Here is a 16,971-nt window from a genome sequence, read left to right as displayed (position 1 = left end):
ATGACATTGTGCCAGACACAATCAAAAACTTTCTTTACAGTTAATAATACAGCAAGAGTAGCTTGATTATTGTTAAATGTTTTACAAATAGATTTAGTTGATTTGGCTCGGTGGTCTACAGTTTGTCTATTTTTATGGGAGGAGTTTTGGACTTTTGGAATCAGGTTGTTCTTTTCTCAATACAGAAGCAGTATATGCTATCTTATGTGCTTAAGTAACTTGTCTAAACAGCTTAAAAGAGTTATTAGTCTGAATTTATTAGGATTTGAATTATTTGTACCAGATGTTGGAATAAGTAAATGTAATAACAAGTTGTTTGATGAATTTTTGTGGATTATGTTATGAATGCTGTCAGGGCCAAAAGCTAAATTTTTTAGTGATATAAGTTAGTTTGATGCAGATATTTTTCTGTTAAAAGAGAAAGGAATATCAGATATGAGGAGCATCAGGGTAAATAGTTCAGGTCAAAGGTTATATGGTTGTCAACTTTTTGTTTGAGTTGTTGAAGTGAATTGATGCTGGTAATAGTTGTCTAACACATCACTTTTATCAGTCTGTGTTTTGGCAGTAATATTACTGTATTTAATGTGGTCAAATAATTTGTGGTTTTTCTCATAGGTTAAAGATTTAATTTTTTTCAAAATTCTTTTCGTTGATTTTTAGGATTTTGTCTAGTATGTTACAAAATTGTGGCCAATTGTCATTTCTCATGAGTACTATTTTTGTCTTAATAAGAGATTGTATTCTGTTTAACTGTGGTTTCAGTGATGTTACCATGAAATTTCTCAGACATATCTTTCAATAATTAAGTTATGTATTTATGGGTTACATTTCTACTGCTGTAGTTTGTTACTTCTTTCTGTTGTAAGAGTTGTCTTTTATGTTGCTTGGATAATGGTTTTTGTAACCTTTCTGTGTAAATGTCTTGGTTACCTTTGCATGCTGTCATTGTAATACGATCGATAAGAGATTGTCTAATAAAGTGTTGAAATTGTTACATTTGGTTTTTCATCTAATTGTAAACTGATAGGTGGTTTGAAAATATGTTCTGTCCATTAAGTTGTAAAGTGAAAGAGATAGGACAATGGTCACTGAACACAGTGGGATGTACTAAGAAGTTCCAGAAGAAAGGTGGAGTCTAATTGAGGATTATAGCAAGGTTTAGAATGTAAGGGTTGATGGCTGCATATTAGTGTGTTGAGTGGTTAGTATTAATAACATGCATTTTGTTGTTTTCCAGCAAAGTGTTAAGGACTGTTCCTCTAGTGGGAAGTTGTGAAAATTGGTGTGAGGGGCATTGAAGTTTACAACTGTAATGGTTGCATTAGTAAATAGGTTTGAAGGAAATATAATGGATTGGTTGAATAACAATACATGGCTAGAAGTGAAATGAGCTTTCTTTGTTAAGCTGGATGTTGCATAAGATACATTTGTTAATTTATGAAAAAGTGTTTGTTTCAATACCCTCTCATTGAGAGAGGTGTTATTGTTTTTTATATAACTTGCTAAACTTGTTTCATTTGTTCAAGGGTGTGAAAAAAAATTAAAGCTTGGAATGTTTATGTTACTGTTTTCTGTCACTGTGGTTTCTAAAATCATAATTATTTTGGTATCAGTGTTGCTGTTTTGGTTGAGAATCTCAAAATTTCTTGGTAACCAGATTTTCGTACTAGTTTATGTGTAGGATGTTTATTGTGTTTCTGAAGATTCTGCTTTCCACTTCAGTCTGAAATGTAATGCAGCGTAACGTAACATTGGGTTGTGGAAAGTAGTGTCTGGCAGATTCACAGATGTGATTAATGAGAGCAATGTGTTCTTTCATAGAGGTTATGTCTTGACTGAAATGTACATACCTTATTAGAGAAGCCAGTAAACTTATAGTTAAGTCACTTACACTGATGAGTGAATGTCTCGAGTGATCTTGCATTTCTCACATTACAGTAGTGTGTTTGTCTTGTCTGTGTAAGAGGTGGATTGTGAGGCTGTGTTGTTTAGTGTGGCAGAAAAGTGGATGATGGTGATGTTTAGTTTTGTGTAGTGTATGTTGTCTTGTTATTTGTGAAGGGGAAAGGGTTGGCTTACATCTGTGTGATTTGTTAGGGTGTTGGGAGTAGTGGGGCTTTGATTTGCTACTTAGGAGGTATATATGTGAGGTTGAATGTTGGTGTTGGTGTGATGGACTGGGTAGTTAAGATTTGTGTTGAACTGGGATTCATTTGGTTCTCGATGGCTTGTTATTCGGGGGAGGCTCTGTAACTTGTGGCATGGAGGTCTTGGCAGTTAACATGCTCTCGTTCAGTATGGCAATTCTCAATCTCATATATGATGGAGCACTTAACACATCTTGGGTTGGCAGTGCAGTTGGGTCTGGAGTACCAAAATCTATGACACTTGAAGCATTGTAAAACTAAATTCAGTTCTATATTTCACGTAAAAGTGTATGCAGTCATGATTGAGTAGTCAAAGTGTTTCTTGTCTTCAAAACTAACTGGTATGAGAGGTATTCGTCTTTTGTTTTAAAATGAAGAGATCCTCTATACTTTTATTACTACCAGCTCATTCTAGTTTTCATTGTTCTACTTTTGCATTTTATCCCTCTAATTACAGGTGTGTGGAGCTGGTAGGTGTTAGTGTGGAGTTTGGATAGTTACCTTGCCTCCTAATGCAGTGGTTGGTCAGTAGGCTAATAAGTTAGCTAATCTTCTGGATTCAGTGGATCTAAGTACTAAGCCATCCTTTGGTAGCATTTTAATTTCTTAAGTTTAATGTAGGGAAACAATGTCCTGAATTCACTGGCAATATATGGTTGTGAAAAGGTATTAGGAATGCCTTTAACAGTTAGGAATGTATGAGTATTACCAGTTTTGGGTGTTTTGGTAGTGATGAGTGTTGTGGTAATGTTTTCAACATTGCATGTGTCTTTGTTTTTATTTACCTTAGCTGGTAGTGATAGTATACTTACTGCATGGCTCTTCTTGTCTCTGTGCTGTTTTGTTTTCTTAATGGTAGTCTTTATTGGCGACTATACTTGACTTGGAGGAGGACAGAGCTAGTGAGTAGCTGGGTAGTGAGCAATCGATGTCAATCTTGTGTTTGTTGGCAACAGTTAAAAGGCTGTAGATCTACTTAGGATTAAGGGTAGCACCAACTGAATGAGTTATTCTTTGATAGATTGTTTAGGCAGAGTATTCATGATGAAACTTTGTAGAATGGATGGCAACTGCCTGTTGGGGGGACAAAAGTGTAGAGGATGACGTTTCAAAAGTCTTCCGCCTTTCATTTTCAAGTTAGTGTGTGTAGGTGTTGATGGTCTTTTATAGTTTCCTGATGGATTGTGGAGAGCGTGTTGTGATTGGTTGGATATCACTGTTTCTGATTGGAGAAGAGATTTCCTGTAGATTCAACCAGTGGCAGCCACAAGTTACTCACCTGTAATCTTGAATCTCTGTTCAGTGAATGTTTAATAGTGTTAATATACAATGATTCTTTGATTTTTCTTGTCTTCCAGAATTTGTCTGTGTTGATTCTAGTTTTCTCCCAGTTTATTTTGTGTCCAATTGGCATAGCGTGCTCTGCAATGGCTGAATTTTGTGTTTTCATGAGTCTTGTACTATCTTTATGTTCTTTTATTCTTGTTGGGAGTTTTCTTCTCATTTCTCCAATGCATGTATCATTGCAGGAACACGGAATTTCATAGATGACATTTTTAGATTCTCTTTAGTAGGTCGCTGCTTGTTTTTTACCAGAATGGACCTTAAGGTATTGTAGGATTTCCACTGGACTTCTATGTTGAATTTTTTTGGCTATGTGCTTCAGTTTTTCACTCAAATGATGTAGGTATGGTAGGTAAATGGTAGTAGTGGTACTTTTCTGATCCTGGTCTTTTTCAAGGAGTTTTTGATGAAGGAGGAGGTGTAACCATTTTGTTTAAAACTCTCTACAACAAGAAAAATCAAAGAATCATTTTATATTAACACTATTAAACCTTCACTTAACAGAGATTCTGGATTAGAGGTAACTTGTGGCTGCAGTTGGTTGAATCTTCAGGAAATCCCTCCTCCAATCAGGAACAGTGATAATTCAACCAATCACAACACGCTCACCACAATCCACCAGGACACTATAAAAGACCATCAACACCTACACACACACTGACTTGAAGACGAAAGGCAGAAGACTTTTGAAACGTCATCCTCTATGCTTGTGTCTCCACAACAGGCAGTTGCCATCTATTTTACAAAGTTTCATCATGAACGAGTTATGACCCTCGGAGTGGATCCACTTGTTACTGGATTATTCTTCATAACCCTGACAAGCACTGGAAGTTCTCCATCTAAAATGAAATTATAAGAAAAAAGTTATGTGGCTTTCCTTATTATGTAACTCACCTTGTGGTCAAACACTATTGAGAGGCAGTTGTTTTGATAGTAAACTGTGCTACTTTTTTGTTTCTCAGATCAAGCTCTTTTTTAGAAAACTGTTTCTTTTATTCTTGAATAAAACCACAACACCTTCTGTAGCCTGTTCATTCCATTGAATTCAGTTTTAATGACTTGCAGACTGGGTGTTAAGAAACTACATTTCTAGTTAAACAAACTAGTTTTACATCTTTTATTGTTTTATTTAACTGTAGAATAGTGTACCTGCTTTACATCTTAATTTTGGTGTCGTAAATTATATTTGTAGGTTTGCAATTTGAGTGATTGTACAAGATTTATTACATTCCTGCAGTTTATAAAGAATGAGGTGGAATTTTCTGTCGAGAAGAAAAATACCTAGTAATTTATTCATTGAATCTTAAACTAATATATCAAAGATGTTGCTTAGAGCCATGGAAAGTATTTTTGTATACTAACTGATGAGCGTTTTGTGAAACCAGTCATCTTACCAAATGAGAAGACAACGATGTCTGGAGATTTTTAACAAAGCCAATAAGGTGAAACCAGAACTTTCTAAGTTTATTAATGATGCTACTTGCCTAGCTGATCAACTTTTGGACCTGTGTAATAAGAAAGTGGAGACCATTAAACCTCTCAGTATAAATCAACACATGAGGAGCTTGCCAAGACTGATTACAGAAAGGTATGTTTTATTAATCCACACAGAATAAAATCTACCTACAAAGCAGGATAAGTGTGTGTCGAAGTCACAATAGGAAGTTAATTTGAGTTTATTTGGAATAATACAGATAATTTTGTTTATTGAAAAATCAAATATAATCTTTAATGGTCATCATAATTTGGCACCAGATGTGTACAAGAAGATAAATTCATCTTGACAGCTTACATATACTTATTAAAAACTACCCTTCTATATCACAAGTGTGTGTGAAGCCCTTTACTATAAAAATGAATTATATTTTAAATTATTTGTCAATGTCAAATTATTTTGAGCTAATTGACTAAAAACATGTGAAATTTTAAAAGTAATAAAAGAATGGTATTAAAAGAGTACTACTGGTAATGATAACAGTTATGTTTGATTTTAGAATATTATTTCACTAATTATTTTATGCTCTTCTCGTAAAATAATAGTTAATCTCAGCTTAATGTGCAAGCTGACTGTGGGTATCATACATGGATGCTTAGTTCAAAAAGATCATCTTTTACAACCTTTCTTCTAGTCTCTTTAAGTTGAATGACATTATGTACTACTTGATTTTGTTTGTTTTTTGGTGAGAAATTTAGAGACTGACATGCAACTGAGAAAAATGCATTCTCAGAAAAGTGTATGCTTCTTTATTATTTGATTACTACTGTCATACAAAGAAATTATATAATAGCATTTTGATATAATGGTTTATATTCTATTTCTGGTAAAAACAAATTGAAGTTAACTTCCAATTTTTCTAACCTGTGTTAAATTATAACTTACGTAATCATATGAATAAAGTATATAGCTGTATGAAGTAGAACTCATATAAGTAAGTAGTTTGTGACTTTAAAAACATACACATACACAGGATTTACAAAGGTCTTTGATATCATGGAAAGTCGTGAAAAAATTTTCAAAATTTCATTACTGAAACTTCTGGAAAAAATGTTTTTTTAAATCAGTTCTGGAAAAGTTCTGAATTTCAGTTTTTGTTTTAAGAAAATACTACAGGAAATGACTGGCTTAATTTACAAAATGAACAAAATGTTTGGGTTATTAAAAACAGTTTGTGTATATTTCATGTTGGTGCTACTCAGAGCATTGCAGTTTCCTCTGGATGACATTTTTGATTAACGAAAATGCAACTTTATTCTTTTGTGGCAGAAGTCAAGAGTCTTGTTAATGTTAGAATGGGTCCTGGTAAAGTTTTTATTTGCACAGTTTATGTGTTTGTGTGTGTATATATATATTGAATTGGAAGTCCAGGTTTTATAATTTTAAGGTAAATCATTGTCTGTTGATCATAATTATGCAGAGACTTTAGCCAGATACTCCTTCCTGTCCAGTCAGTTATGACAGTGACTCTCCCCAGTAAGATGGGATCAGAATGTGGCCATAATCCTTTTCCACAGACACCTGTGTACATTCAAGGGTTTGAAGATACAGTGAGTATTTGTTAAAGATTGTCACCACTATATAGTGTTTGTTTCAAAAATCTGCAGGGAGATTTTTTGTTCAGTTTTGGCCAAAGTGCTCTCTTTGTTTGATCTAACACACTTGCATTTGTTTGTGTATATAACTGTAATTGACTTGTGTTTAGGATGTTTCATTACATTCTACATGACAACCTGATTTGAGGAAAAATGTATTGACAGTTTGCTGTACACAATTGCTACCAGATCAAAGATAATTCTGTATTGTGTTTTATTACAACTTGCAGTTTTTTATAATACGTGAGATTTGTTTATAAAGGTTTCAATCTCTGGTGCAATCATTCTCAAGTACATAAGTTTTTTGGAAAAGTACATCGGGGTATTAAAGTCAGCATTCAACAGTCTATCAATGTATTTAAATTTTTTAATTTATAGTGGTTACTTATGCTTATACATATAAATCTGTGCAAACTGAGAGATTATTTATGACTAAACAGAAAAAAACGGTCAAAAGACATGAAATATATTATGCAAAATATTTGTGCAAGTTTAAGAATATCTTGTGAAATAATGGTAAAAGACATGTAGAGATGTGCCTTAGTGTTAGTTATTTGTGGGATTGTTTGATATTATTAATAAAGCTCCTCTGTTTTTGTTTGTTTGTTTTTACAGTTAATGTCAGTTTCAGTTTTTAGTATTGTAACATTCTGTTCAAGAAAAATTGTGGTCCATTTTATTCATATGTTCATGGACTTGGGAAAGAGGTGTTTGGTGTTCTTTTAACCTGATCTTCAAATTACATCGTGTTTCATCTCTATGGAAGCTATAACTTGTAAATGCATTACTAAAACTATAAATTTTCTGGCTTTGATTTTAGATAGAGATATTGCCATCTCTTCAGCGTCCAAAAAAAATCACTATCAGAGGCAGTGATGGAAACAAGTATCCTATGATGTGCAAACCAAAGGTTTGTTCTAATTTTATTTTTTAAGAGTAGTAGTGTTTCTTTATAATTTGTTTTTTTTCTTTAAAATGCTCATAGTCAGAGTTATGTCATCTGTATTATTGTGTCCATCAATTAGTATTGTCTTTTTATCTCGTAGTGAATTAAGTTTGAACATGTTCCATTCTCTGCTTTAAGTATTTGAGTGACCTTATTTTAAAGTGTTTTTTTTAAAGCTAGCTTTATATATGTAGTTATAAGCATACTTTCCCTTCTGAAATGTTACTAAGTAATTATCATGAAATTCAGAACAGTATATATTTAAATGTTTAGTGTTAATAAAACCTGAAGTGTTCAGTAAACTAACTACAAGGACCAGACATTTGTTATTATTAGCTAGCATGGGTCTGGTTTAAGAATATGATGTTAACAGAGTACTTGAATATCTTTTTTTTTTTCCCCCCTTTGTTAAATATATACAAGAACATAAAATATACTAAATTGAGCATCCTCTCCTAACTCCAACTTGGCACCCAATGTATTCATATTATATGATGCTACTTAACTCCAGAAACAGACTTTCTGACCTGTGAGAATATAACATTATGCATCATGGTGGTTAGAGAGTCATAGAGTCTAGGAATAAACTATATATTAACCACTGTTGAAATAACATTTTTTTTTTACTTGATGTCTCCATCTGCAGAGCAGACAGACCAGATCTCTTCATCATTCTAAAATAGATGTTAAGCTGTAATTGGAAACATTTCTTGCATTCATACAGTACCTCGAATTGAGAATTATTTATATGTTGTCGTTGTTTGCTTGTTTTTTTTGCAAAATATGTAACCTGCTTTATAATAACCCCACCTCTCCTGCTTTTGTTGGCAGGCCAAAAGTCATCTTAAAGTATCATTAGTTGTAAAATAAATGAAGGAGTTTTTGTAAAAAAACAAAACAAAATCCAAGATTCTAATAATTAAAGGTTTAAATTTACAGTCAATATAAAGAAAGAAGAGAGCTCTAAGACAGTCAGATTGTAAGCAAGAAAATAACCAAGGCTTTCAACTGGTGTATCTTTCAGTTTTTTAGCTTTAAAAGCTTGCAAGTTATAAAAAAATATAGTAAGTTAAATTTGACACTTTTTGGCATGACCAACTTCAAATATTCAGTTTTAAACTGTTTTTGCTAGGAATAAGCAACAAACTTCTACAAAAACCACTTGTTTTCAGATTTTTTGTGTGTGTTTATGAGAAGGAATTTTAAATATTTTTCTTCCCCAAATAAAAATAATTGTTGAAGGGGTAGATTGTAAATTAGAAAAATTCAGTTATAGTTTTATTTTGTTAGGAATTTCTTGAACAATTTTTAACAGACTATGAAACTTGCCACTTTTGATAGAGACATCCTCTTTTGTACATGTCAAGTTTTTTGTGAGTTGTATTCAAAATTTAATCAAAAACCTTTTATCATGCTATATAAATAAACTAGGCACCAAAACAAACTTTGATGTAATATATGTTTTAAGTTCTTAATTTCAGAAGGAAATTTTTTTTTTAAATCCTCAATTTTCCTTAGTATGAGAATTGTGAAATTTGTTTTCTAAACATTTGCTCTTCTATAATTTATTTACCACCCCTCCAAGAAGTACAAAATTTAATGTAAATTGCTCATTATAATATTGTCATGACTTAGGCAAAGCATAATTTTTATAGCCTTCAATTGCATTTCATTGCAGACATAAACGAGAAAATCAAACTCCAACTGTGACATCCTTTTCTTCACAAATTGACAATAGCTCTTTCTGATGTTTAAAAATACGTCAGTGAGCTTAGGTGAATTTTTAATGGTTCTTGTTGCTTAGAAATATTTTAGTACAGTAGTGCTCTTAGTATATGAGTAGGGTTAGTGTCAATGACAGCAAAAAAAAAAATTTATTTTATTTATTGTATTTCATGTGTATTCTTTATTTATTATTATAATAACAAAAACACATATAAATTAAAAATTACTACATTAGATTATTAGGTAAAATAAAGAATAATAGTACTAAAGATTGTCATGTGACACATTCTCAAGTAGCTAGTGCATTTCATAATTTGATATGGTAATGTGAGCTACATGTTCACCAAGTGCTTTACAGCTTTTATGTGGTGGGAAAATTAGTTAGACATTGTACAAAAGAGAAATAATAGTTAAATATAAACAGATGTATTCTATTAAGAGTTTAAATCTATTTATTATAAACAATTGTAGGTTCATGTTAAAATTTAGTCATTCTAGAAGAAAAAATATGATTTTGATTTATTTCAGTTTTTATTTGGTGGTTACAGGTTTGATCAATTTGACCCAATGCATATGGAGTTAGGGTAGAGAAAATAGAAAATTAAAGTTTTACTGGAGGAAACAAACATTTGTAATATATTTAGGAGATTTTAGAAACTAAGCAAATGAAATTTGAAATGTTTCAATCAGAAAAGTATTTTTATCGTAACATGAAAATCACTCAGAGTACTCAACATTTTGACTTCATATATTCATGGTGAAATGTCGAATAAAAATATTTCCTTTTTGTCTGCAAATGACTTTTAATTATTAGGGAAAACTTGTGCAATTTTTTGACAATACACAAAACGTATTAGAAGCTATAGTATGGAAATTATAAAGGTGAAGTTAAGGCCACAAACTTGGTTGATTTGGTTAAGCCTATAGCAGAACAATTAATGATATACTTGCCATGGGAAAAAAACACAAAAGATTCTGGACTTTTTAATGAGTTAGATTTTTAATAAGGAATTTCAAAATTCTGTATGCTTCCATGTTAATGGCACAGCTATAAGTCTGTATATTTACTAAACTAAAATTAGGGGTTTGGTTGTGCTATGAAAAATATACAAACACACATACCTTCTTAATAATGGCCCTACAGTGATGTTTTATTCAAATAACATATCAGTATCCCCTCCCTTCTCTTCTTGTACAACTTTCAATAGTTTGGTTAAATGTCCAAGGTCTGCAGTTTTCAAGCAAGTTCTTAAGCAGACCACAGGTACAAAAGTGCATCATGGAATTTGACAGTAATGTGGTCCATGAAAGTTATGTTTCTAGTTTTTCTTTCTATTGTCTTGAAATTGTGGCTGTAAACTTGTCATTTTCAAATCTTTGTTTATTATTGTAATGATGTGAAGAAAGACACTCAGTTTCATTTGCAATAACTTTATGTCTTAGGGAGAACTTTTGTCAAACCAGTCTTTCTTCTCTTTGTAGATGAGGACATTTATCCTGAGTGATTTGAGATTATGTTTTAAATTCCATCACTGTTAAAAATGTTTCTATGTGTGTTTCTCTGCCTCCATTGTAAACCTAGGAGACTTCACATAATTGTAATGTCTCTTGACTCTACGTATTCAACAGTCTTACTGCATGCTGTTTGAACATTTTTCTCTGTACCAATCCACTGCTTTCAGCAGAGTAGTAGTTAATTAATATGTGTCTTTAGAATCTATAAATTGCCCCTATATAACAGTCGTTGTAATAGTATTAATATAGTATAGGGCCAAGCTTAAAAAATAGCATTCTTTATTTTTTGTTTTCAGGATGATTTAAGAAAAGACTGTAGGCTTATGGAATTTACCAATCTAGTCAACAAATGTTTAAAAGAAGATCCAGAAGCTAGAAAAAGGCAGTTGTACATTAGGACATATGTGAGTTGTTGTCTGTAATTTTAATTCACGTTCCTGCTGGTGTACCTTGATATTATTTGGTTTAATTATAATTTTGATTAAGCTTAAGAAATGTTATTTAATAATATAAGAGCCAAGCATTTAACACATCAGTACTTGAAAATCTATATTTTACTGTATTTCTTGTATACTTGCATTTCAGTTATGAAAGTATTAATTAACGTAATATTAATAACAACTTTAATCAATTATGTATTTTCCACCATTTTCAATAACAGTCTGCCAGCATCTCAAATGATTTTCAACACTTACAAAAATCACGTGGATTTGAGACAAAGAAAGGCTATTTTTTTAACTCAGCGATATAAGTAAACTGTTTTTCATTCCGATGATGTTGCAAGCCTCTGAAAAGATGGTAATCTGAAGGAGCAAGATCAGGAGAATAAGGGAGATAGGGAAGTTTATTCTAGCCTACCTTTTCAATTTTTTTGAAAGTGATCCTAGCAGTGTGAGGACATGCATTTTCATGATGGAAAACAACTCCTTTCTGATTCATCAAAGCCGGTCTCCACCAACTCACTGTCAGTGGCACTTAACATTTTCATAGAATATCCATTTCTCATCTCCAGTCACTAGGTGGTTCAAAAGTGAAGTTTGAGGTTTACAAGAGTGAAAAGATGTGCAGATATCTACTCATTCTCTCAGATTATCAGCTGACAACTCATGTTACCCATTTTCCCAACTTTGAAAGTCTTCAAGTTATTGCAAATGTTCCTGAAAAGCGGAAGGAGATAAATTGAGTTTCTGGGCTAACACAATTCTTCTCGAGTGTTGGTAGAAGCAGATCATTATCGAACTCAACAGGGCACCCAGTGCGAGCTCCATCTGTCAAATTGCAGTCATCAGTTCTAAACTTATTGAACCATGTTTGACACTTCCTCGCATTCAGAATGTCATTGCCATACACCTCTTGAATGTTTTGTATAGCTTCAGTAGCACCTTTTCCTTTTCTGAACTCGTAAAACATTGTAGGACTTGTGTGTTCCTCTGACACCTCCATGATAGTTAGGGCTTCTAAAATAAATAAAATAAAAACTAGTAAAGAAACGAACTGGCTTACACTTAATACTATCAAGTTATCCCATAAAACTTATATGACTTTGAGAATAACTTTATTTAGCCAAGAAATATGCGTTTAAACTTATCCTGTTCCAAAAAAACATTATTTACGGTATGACCTGATGATAATTTAGTTGTTCTTAAAGACTTCTCTGTTGTTTTGTAACTTACTAAAATCTTAGGTTTACTATTTTGATTAAATCCAAAGCTTGGTTATTAAGAGTGTGTAGTGTTATTTTTTATCATTTGTATCTTTCTATTACTATAATGTTTCAATAAAATCTTCCAAATATTCATTTCTGTTAGGCTGTGATACCACTAAATGAAGAGTGTGGCTTGGTAGAGTGGGTTTCAAACTTGAATGGTCTTCGTCAAATTTTAAACAAAATCTACAAGGAGAAAGGTCTTTTTACGTCAGGAAGGGAACTACAGAGTATGGCGCCTGCTAATGGTGCACCATTAGAGTAAGTGCATTTATAAATATATATATATATATAAATACACATGCCAATGAAATCATTCTCATCTCAATGGATTTATAAAGTAAAACCCTAAAAATGTTGTTTAGTAACTCAATATAGGATTATTTCTCATGTCTTGTAAACGTAGAGACATAGGTTAGCACTTTGGTAAAAATCTGGGTTTTGGTCTGTTAACCCTTTTACAATGGGCTCAATATAGTATACACGAGTTCATATACACATTTGCACATGTTAACTATTTATACTATAACTTTTGATACAGTGTACCTTCATAAAATTTGCCAGACTTTTAATAAAGATTACAAGTTTCTTTTGTACACAGCAAATCAGGGTTTTTACTGAAATATTTTTTACTACAGATTTGTTTGTGAATATATCAATCCTGTTTGGTTACTAGTCCAAATGCAAAGTTATTTCAGGTTATGATTTTAAAAAATATTCTTTGTTCCTAAAATATTAAATATCATTTGTATAATTTCTAAAACCTCCTAAATACACTTCAAACATTTTTTTTCAGTAATACTTTATATTTTATGTTATTTTCTATACCTTCTGTAGGATCTGTCAATTGACCAACCTCGTAACCCTCGTAAAACTTTAGGAATTAAATATAAATTTTGTTGTTTTTTTTGTGTGCTAGAATGACTACGTATTATAACATGAAAATATGAAAATACATTGTTTAGTCTAAGTAGCATAAGTCTCATAACATTATATATATTTATTATTTTTTATTATATTTATCTTACAGTGATGCCTAGCTTACTTGTATTGACGCTGTGTGTGTGCACTCATATTACCATGTTAAATAATATAAAACTAACCTGGTTTTGGCTGTGTTTTAGTGGATTAGTATTTTGTATTGTACAGTAAAATTCAAATTATTGTACATTATGTGTGTATGTTGATTATTACTGTTTAGAAATAAGTTATGAAACATATATGTCTTAAAATATAAAACAATAAATAAAGAAGTAAAGCAAACAGTTATCTCTTTTTAGTTATGAACTCTTTACTTGGTTCTTGCTTGACATAGGCTGCTAAGCCTTTTAAAATTTTACATGTTGAGGATATAAACAGTTGAATAACCAAACAAATCATAAATGACTTCAATGACATCACAGAACTCCACTATGATTTATTAAGCCTAGTAACTAAGTTGTATTCAAGTCTAAAAAAAGTATGGAAGTTTTAGCAGACTAAAGACACAACCTACTTTCTTGAAATCTTGGTTTGAAAGAACATGATAGCCTAATCACAGATTAAAATGTCTGAGAAATCCACTGATGGGACATTTTAAATTGTCAATCGGTTATTCACATTTCATATTGTGCAGTAAGTATATATAAAGGACTGTTTACATAAGTAGAAAAAGGTGAACAGTGCCACTGTGTTTGATTCAGTACATGAGCTATATCTCAGCAGAATTAAAAGATGATGTTCCTATTTTATATTCTAGTTTGTCAATATTGGTAATTTGATTTTCCAATTTGTATGAAACTAAAGAATTATTATTTTGGCATCACACCATCTAATTTTAACCAGCACTGCATTCAATATACCACATTTATCACAAAAATCAGCATTTAGGTGTGGCCTTTAAATATTTAGTTTTAAATTAAGAAATTAACTCATATATAATATTAAAATTTGAATTATAATCTTCAATTTGATTCCAAACTTATTGACATTAATTCGTAAAATATTAGTTTAATAAAATTTTGAATGCAAGTCAACAATTGTGATGACATGGCCTTTGACCTGTGACCCATCGTGAAAGGGTTAAATAGAACAAAATATGGTAAAATATTTTGTGGTTCGGATGATTTCATGCCACAGCAATGTGAACATGTATGGTGAAACTAATGCTATACTAAAATTTTCTTACAACCTTATGAACTCATTTGGGTATCAGTGAAACTGCATGTGGATGTATTGAATGTATGTGTGTGTATGTGTATCTACACATATATGTTTTCAGCTGAGCTAGAAATTTTTTTAAGTCGTAACATTTTCTGTTAACCCTCTCTCCACAGATATATTTTTCTGAGCATGTTATGAGGTATGAGTATAGCATAAAAACATCGCTAATAAACCATATTTTCATAGTATATAATTTTTAAGTTTTTACTTTTATAAGGCAATATTGCTATGTTTTGTTTATTCTAACGTAACCAAATTACAACCTTCCAGCAACATTACAAAACCATTATTTGTTAGATGCAGGTGAATTACACTATGTAACAAGATTTTTACTTTTTCTTATTCCTGGACAGAAAGTGTTATTTCCCAATTGCTTATGCCTAAAGCAAATGGAAAAGACCTATTTTTTTCCTCAAACTTTTCTTTTGTGGCCTGGGTAATGAAATTTTCAAACTTACCCATTTTCCAAAATATTTGAGGTAGATTAGTGCTGAGTAGCTGATAGAGAATTTTCTCGAACTTACAAAAATTTTCAAGAATTTTCTAGAAGCCTTGAAGTATGATGAGTATGACTGGGAGGTTATTAAAGACTTCAAAATAGAGGCATTCCTGATGGGTCTCCAAGGAGGCTTTACCAAGTTTTCCTGTTATCTTTGCCTTTGGGTCAGCAGGGACACTGCCTCACACTACAACAGGAAGCCCTGGCCACAACGGACCGAGTTCTCTGTGGGGAGGCACAATGTCAAGTGTGAGCCATTAGTGGACCTCCAGAAGATGTTGTTCCCACTATTGCACATAAAACTGGATCTTATAAAACAATTTGTATCAGCTCTTGATAAGGAGTCTGCAGCCTTCAAGTACCTTCGAGACTTCTTCCCTAAGCTGTCTGAGGCAAAGGTCAAAGCTGGTGTCTTTGTTGGACCACAAATAAAGAAGATCCTGGAGTGCACAGAATTTCCCAAGATGCTCAGTAGAAAGGCTAGAAAAGCTAGGAGCAGCTTTATTGCAGTGGTTCAGAGCTTCTTGGGCAATCACAAACCCAAATGTTATGTGGAACTGGTTGAGACTCTGGTGAAGAACTATGGCAAAATGGTTGCAGGATGTCCCTGAAAGTCCATATCCTTGATGCTCTCATTTTGATAAATTCAAGGAGAACATGGGAGCATACTCAGAGGAGCAAGGCGAGAGTCTCCGCCAAGATATACTGGACTTTGAATGCCACTACCAAGGAGCGTATAATGAAAACATGATGGGAGACTATATTTGAGAGCTGATACGTGAAAATGATTTACATTACAGTCACAAATCTCAAAAAATTACACACTTCTAAACATTTCTGTATAACTTTAGTATAACTACCAGTAAATCTTGATTCATATGCTGCTTTATTCAGACCTTATGTAAATGAAAATGTGCAAATTTGCCTGTTTTTACATAGAAAACAGGTTAATTTCTAAATTTCATTATCCAGGTCACAAAAGCAATGTTTGAAGGGAATAATGGTCATATTCTGTACTTTTACAACATAAGCAATTAAGAAATAACACATACTATCCATGAAAAATATTTGTTACACAGTGTTATAAGAGTGATAGTCAGTCTGTTAGTATTGGTGGTAGAGTGATACTAACTCTCTTCCTTCTGGTCAGTAGTTAAAATTAGAGATGTCAGCAGATTGCTGAAATGTCTTTGCCAACAAATAATGTAAAGTTTGTTAATGTTTTCTTTAATTGTTACTTATAAATAGCATACTTTATATGAACAGTTGTAAAAAATTATATTTTAAAATACTTTTTTTTTTCTAAACTTAGGACCAAAATGGAAGCATATAAAAAAAATTTTTTACCTCACTTTCCACCAGTGTTTAGTGAATGGTTCCTGACTACTTTCTTGGATCCCACTGCTTGGTAAAGTATTTTGCTGGAATTTTTCATGGATAAATAATGTAACCATTATAGTCACTTTAAATTTGTTCAATACCCAAAATTCTATCTGAAGAGTATTCAAGCATAGATAAAAGACAGATTTATAGGTTTAACTTAAGACGGTAGTCCAAATTAAACAAATATAGATATAACAATTTTCACTTAATGATAGTTAAAATGTATGTTTTAGGTACTTGGCACGTTTGGCATACTGTCGCACTACAGCTGTGATGAGCATGGTGGGTTATGTTCTTGGTCTCGGAGATAGACATGGTGAAAATCTGCTGATGGATTCAAGCTGTGGTGATACTGTCCATGTTGACTTTAACTGCCTCTTCAATAAGGTAGTAAGACATCAAAATGGAAACA

The 16,971-nt window shown here is 32.2% G+C and overlaps 1 protein-coding gene across 3 annotated transcripts in view; it reads left to right on the top strand.

The window, feature by feature from the left end:
- Positions 1–16,971, top strand: part of LOC143247045 (serine/threonine-protein kinase ATR-like) — a 66,053-nt gene that overhangs the window by 31,387 nt on the left and 17,695 nt on the right. For all 3 annotated transcript variants that reach the window (XM_076494370.1, XM_076494369.1, XM_076494372.1), the window contains exons 9-15: positions 4,880–5,082; positions 6,410–6,539; positions 7,405–7,494; positions 11,067–11,174; positions 12,579–12,736; positions 16,489–16,584; positions 16,793–16,946. In XM_076494370.1, the coding sequence (XP_076350485.1) occupies positions 4,880–5,082; positions 6,410–6,539; positions 7,405–7,494; positions 11,067–11,174; positions 12,579–12,736; positions 16,489–16,584; positions 16,793–16,946 (939 nt within the window). The remainder of the gene's footprint in view (positions 1–4,879; positions 5,083–6,409; positions 6,540–7,404; positions 7,495–11,066; positions 11,175–12,578; positions 12,737–16,488; positions 16,585–16,792; positions 16,947–16,971) is intronic.

The sequence above is a fragment of the Tachypleus tridentatus genome, chromosome 3 (genome assembly GCF_004210375.1).
Source record: "Tachypleus tridentatus isolate NWPU-2018 chromosome 3, ASM421037v1, whole genome shotgun sequence".
Classification (NCBI taxonomy): domain Eukaryota; kingdom Metazoa; phylum Arthropoda; class Merostomata; order Xiphosura; family Limulidae; genus Tachypleus; species Tachypleus tridentatus.
The sequence above is the reverse complement of the archived record's forward strand: the minus strand, read 5'-3'. Positions and strand labels throughout refer to the sequence as shown.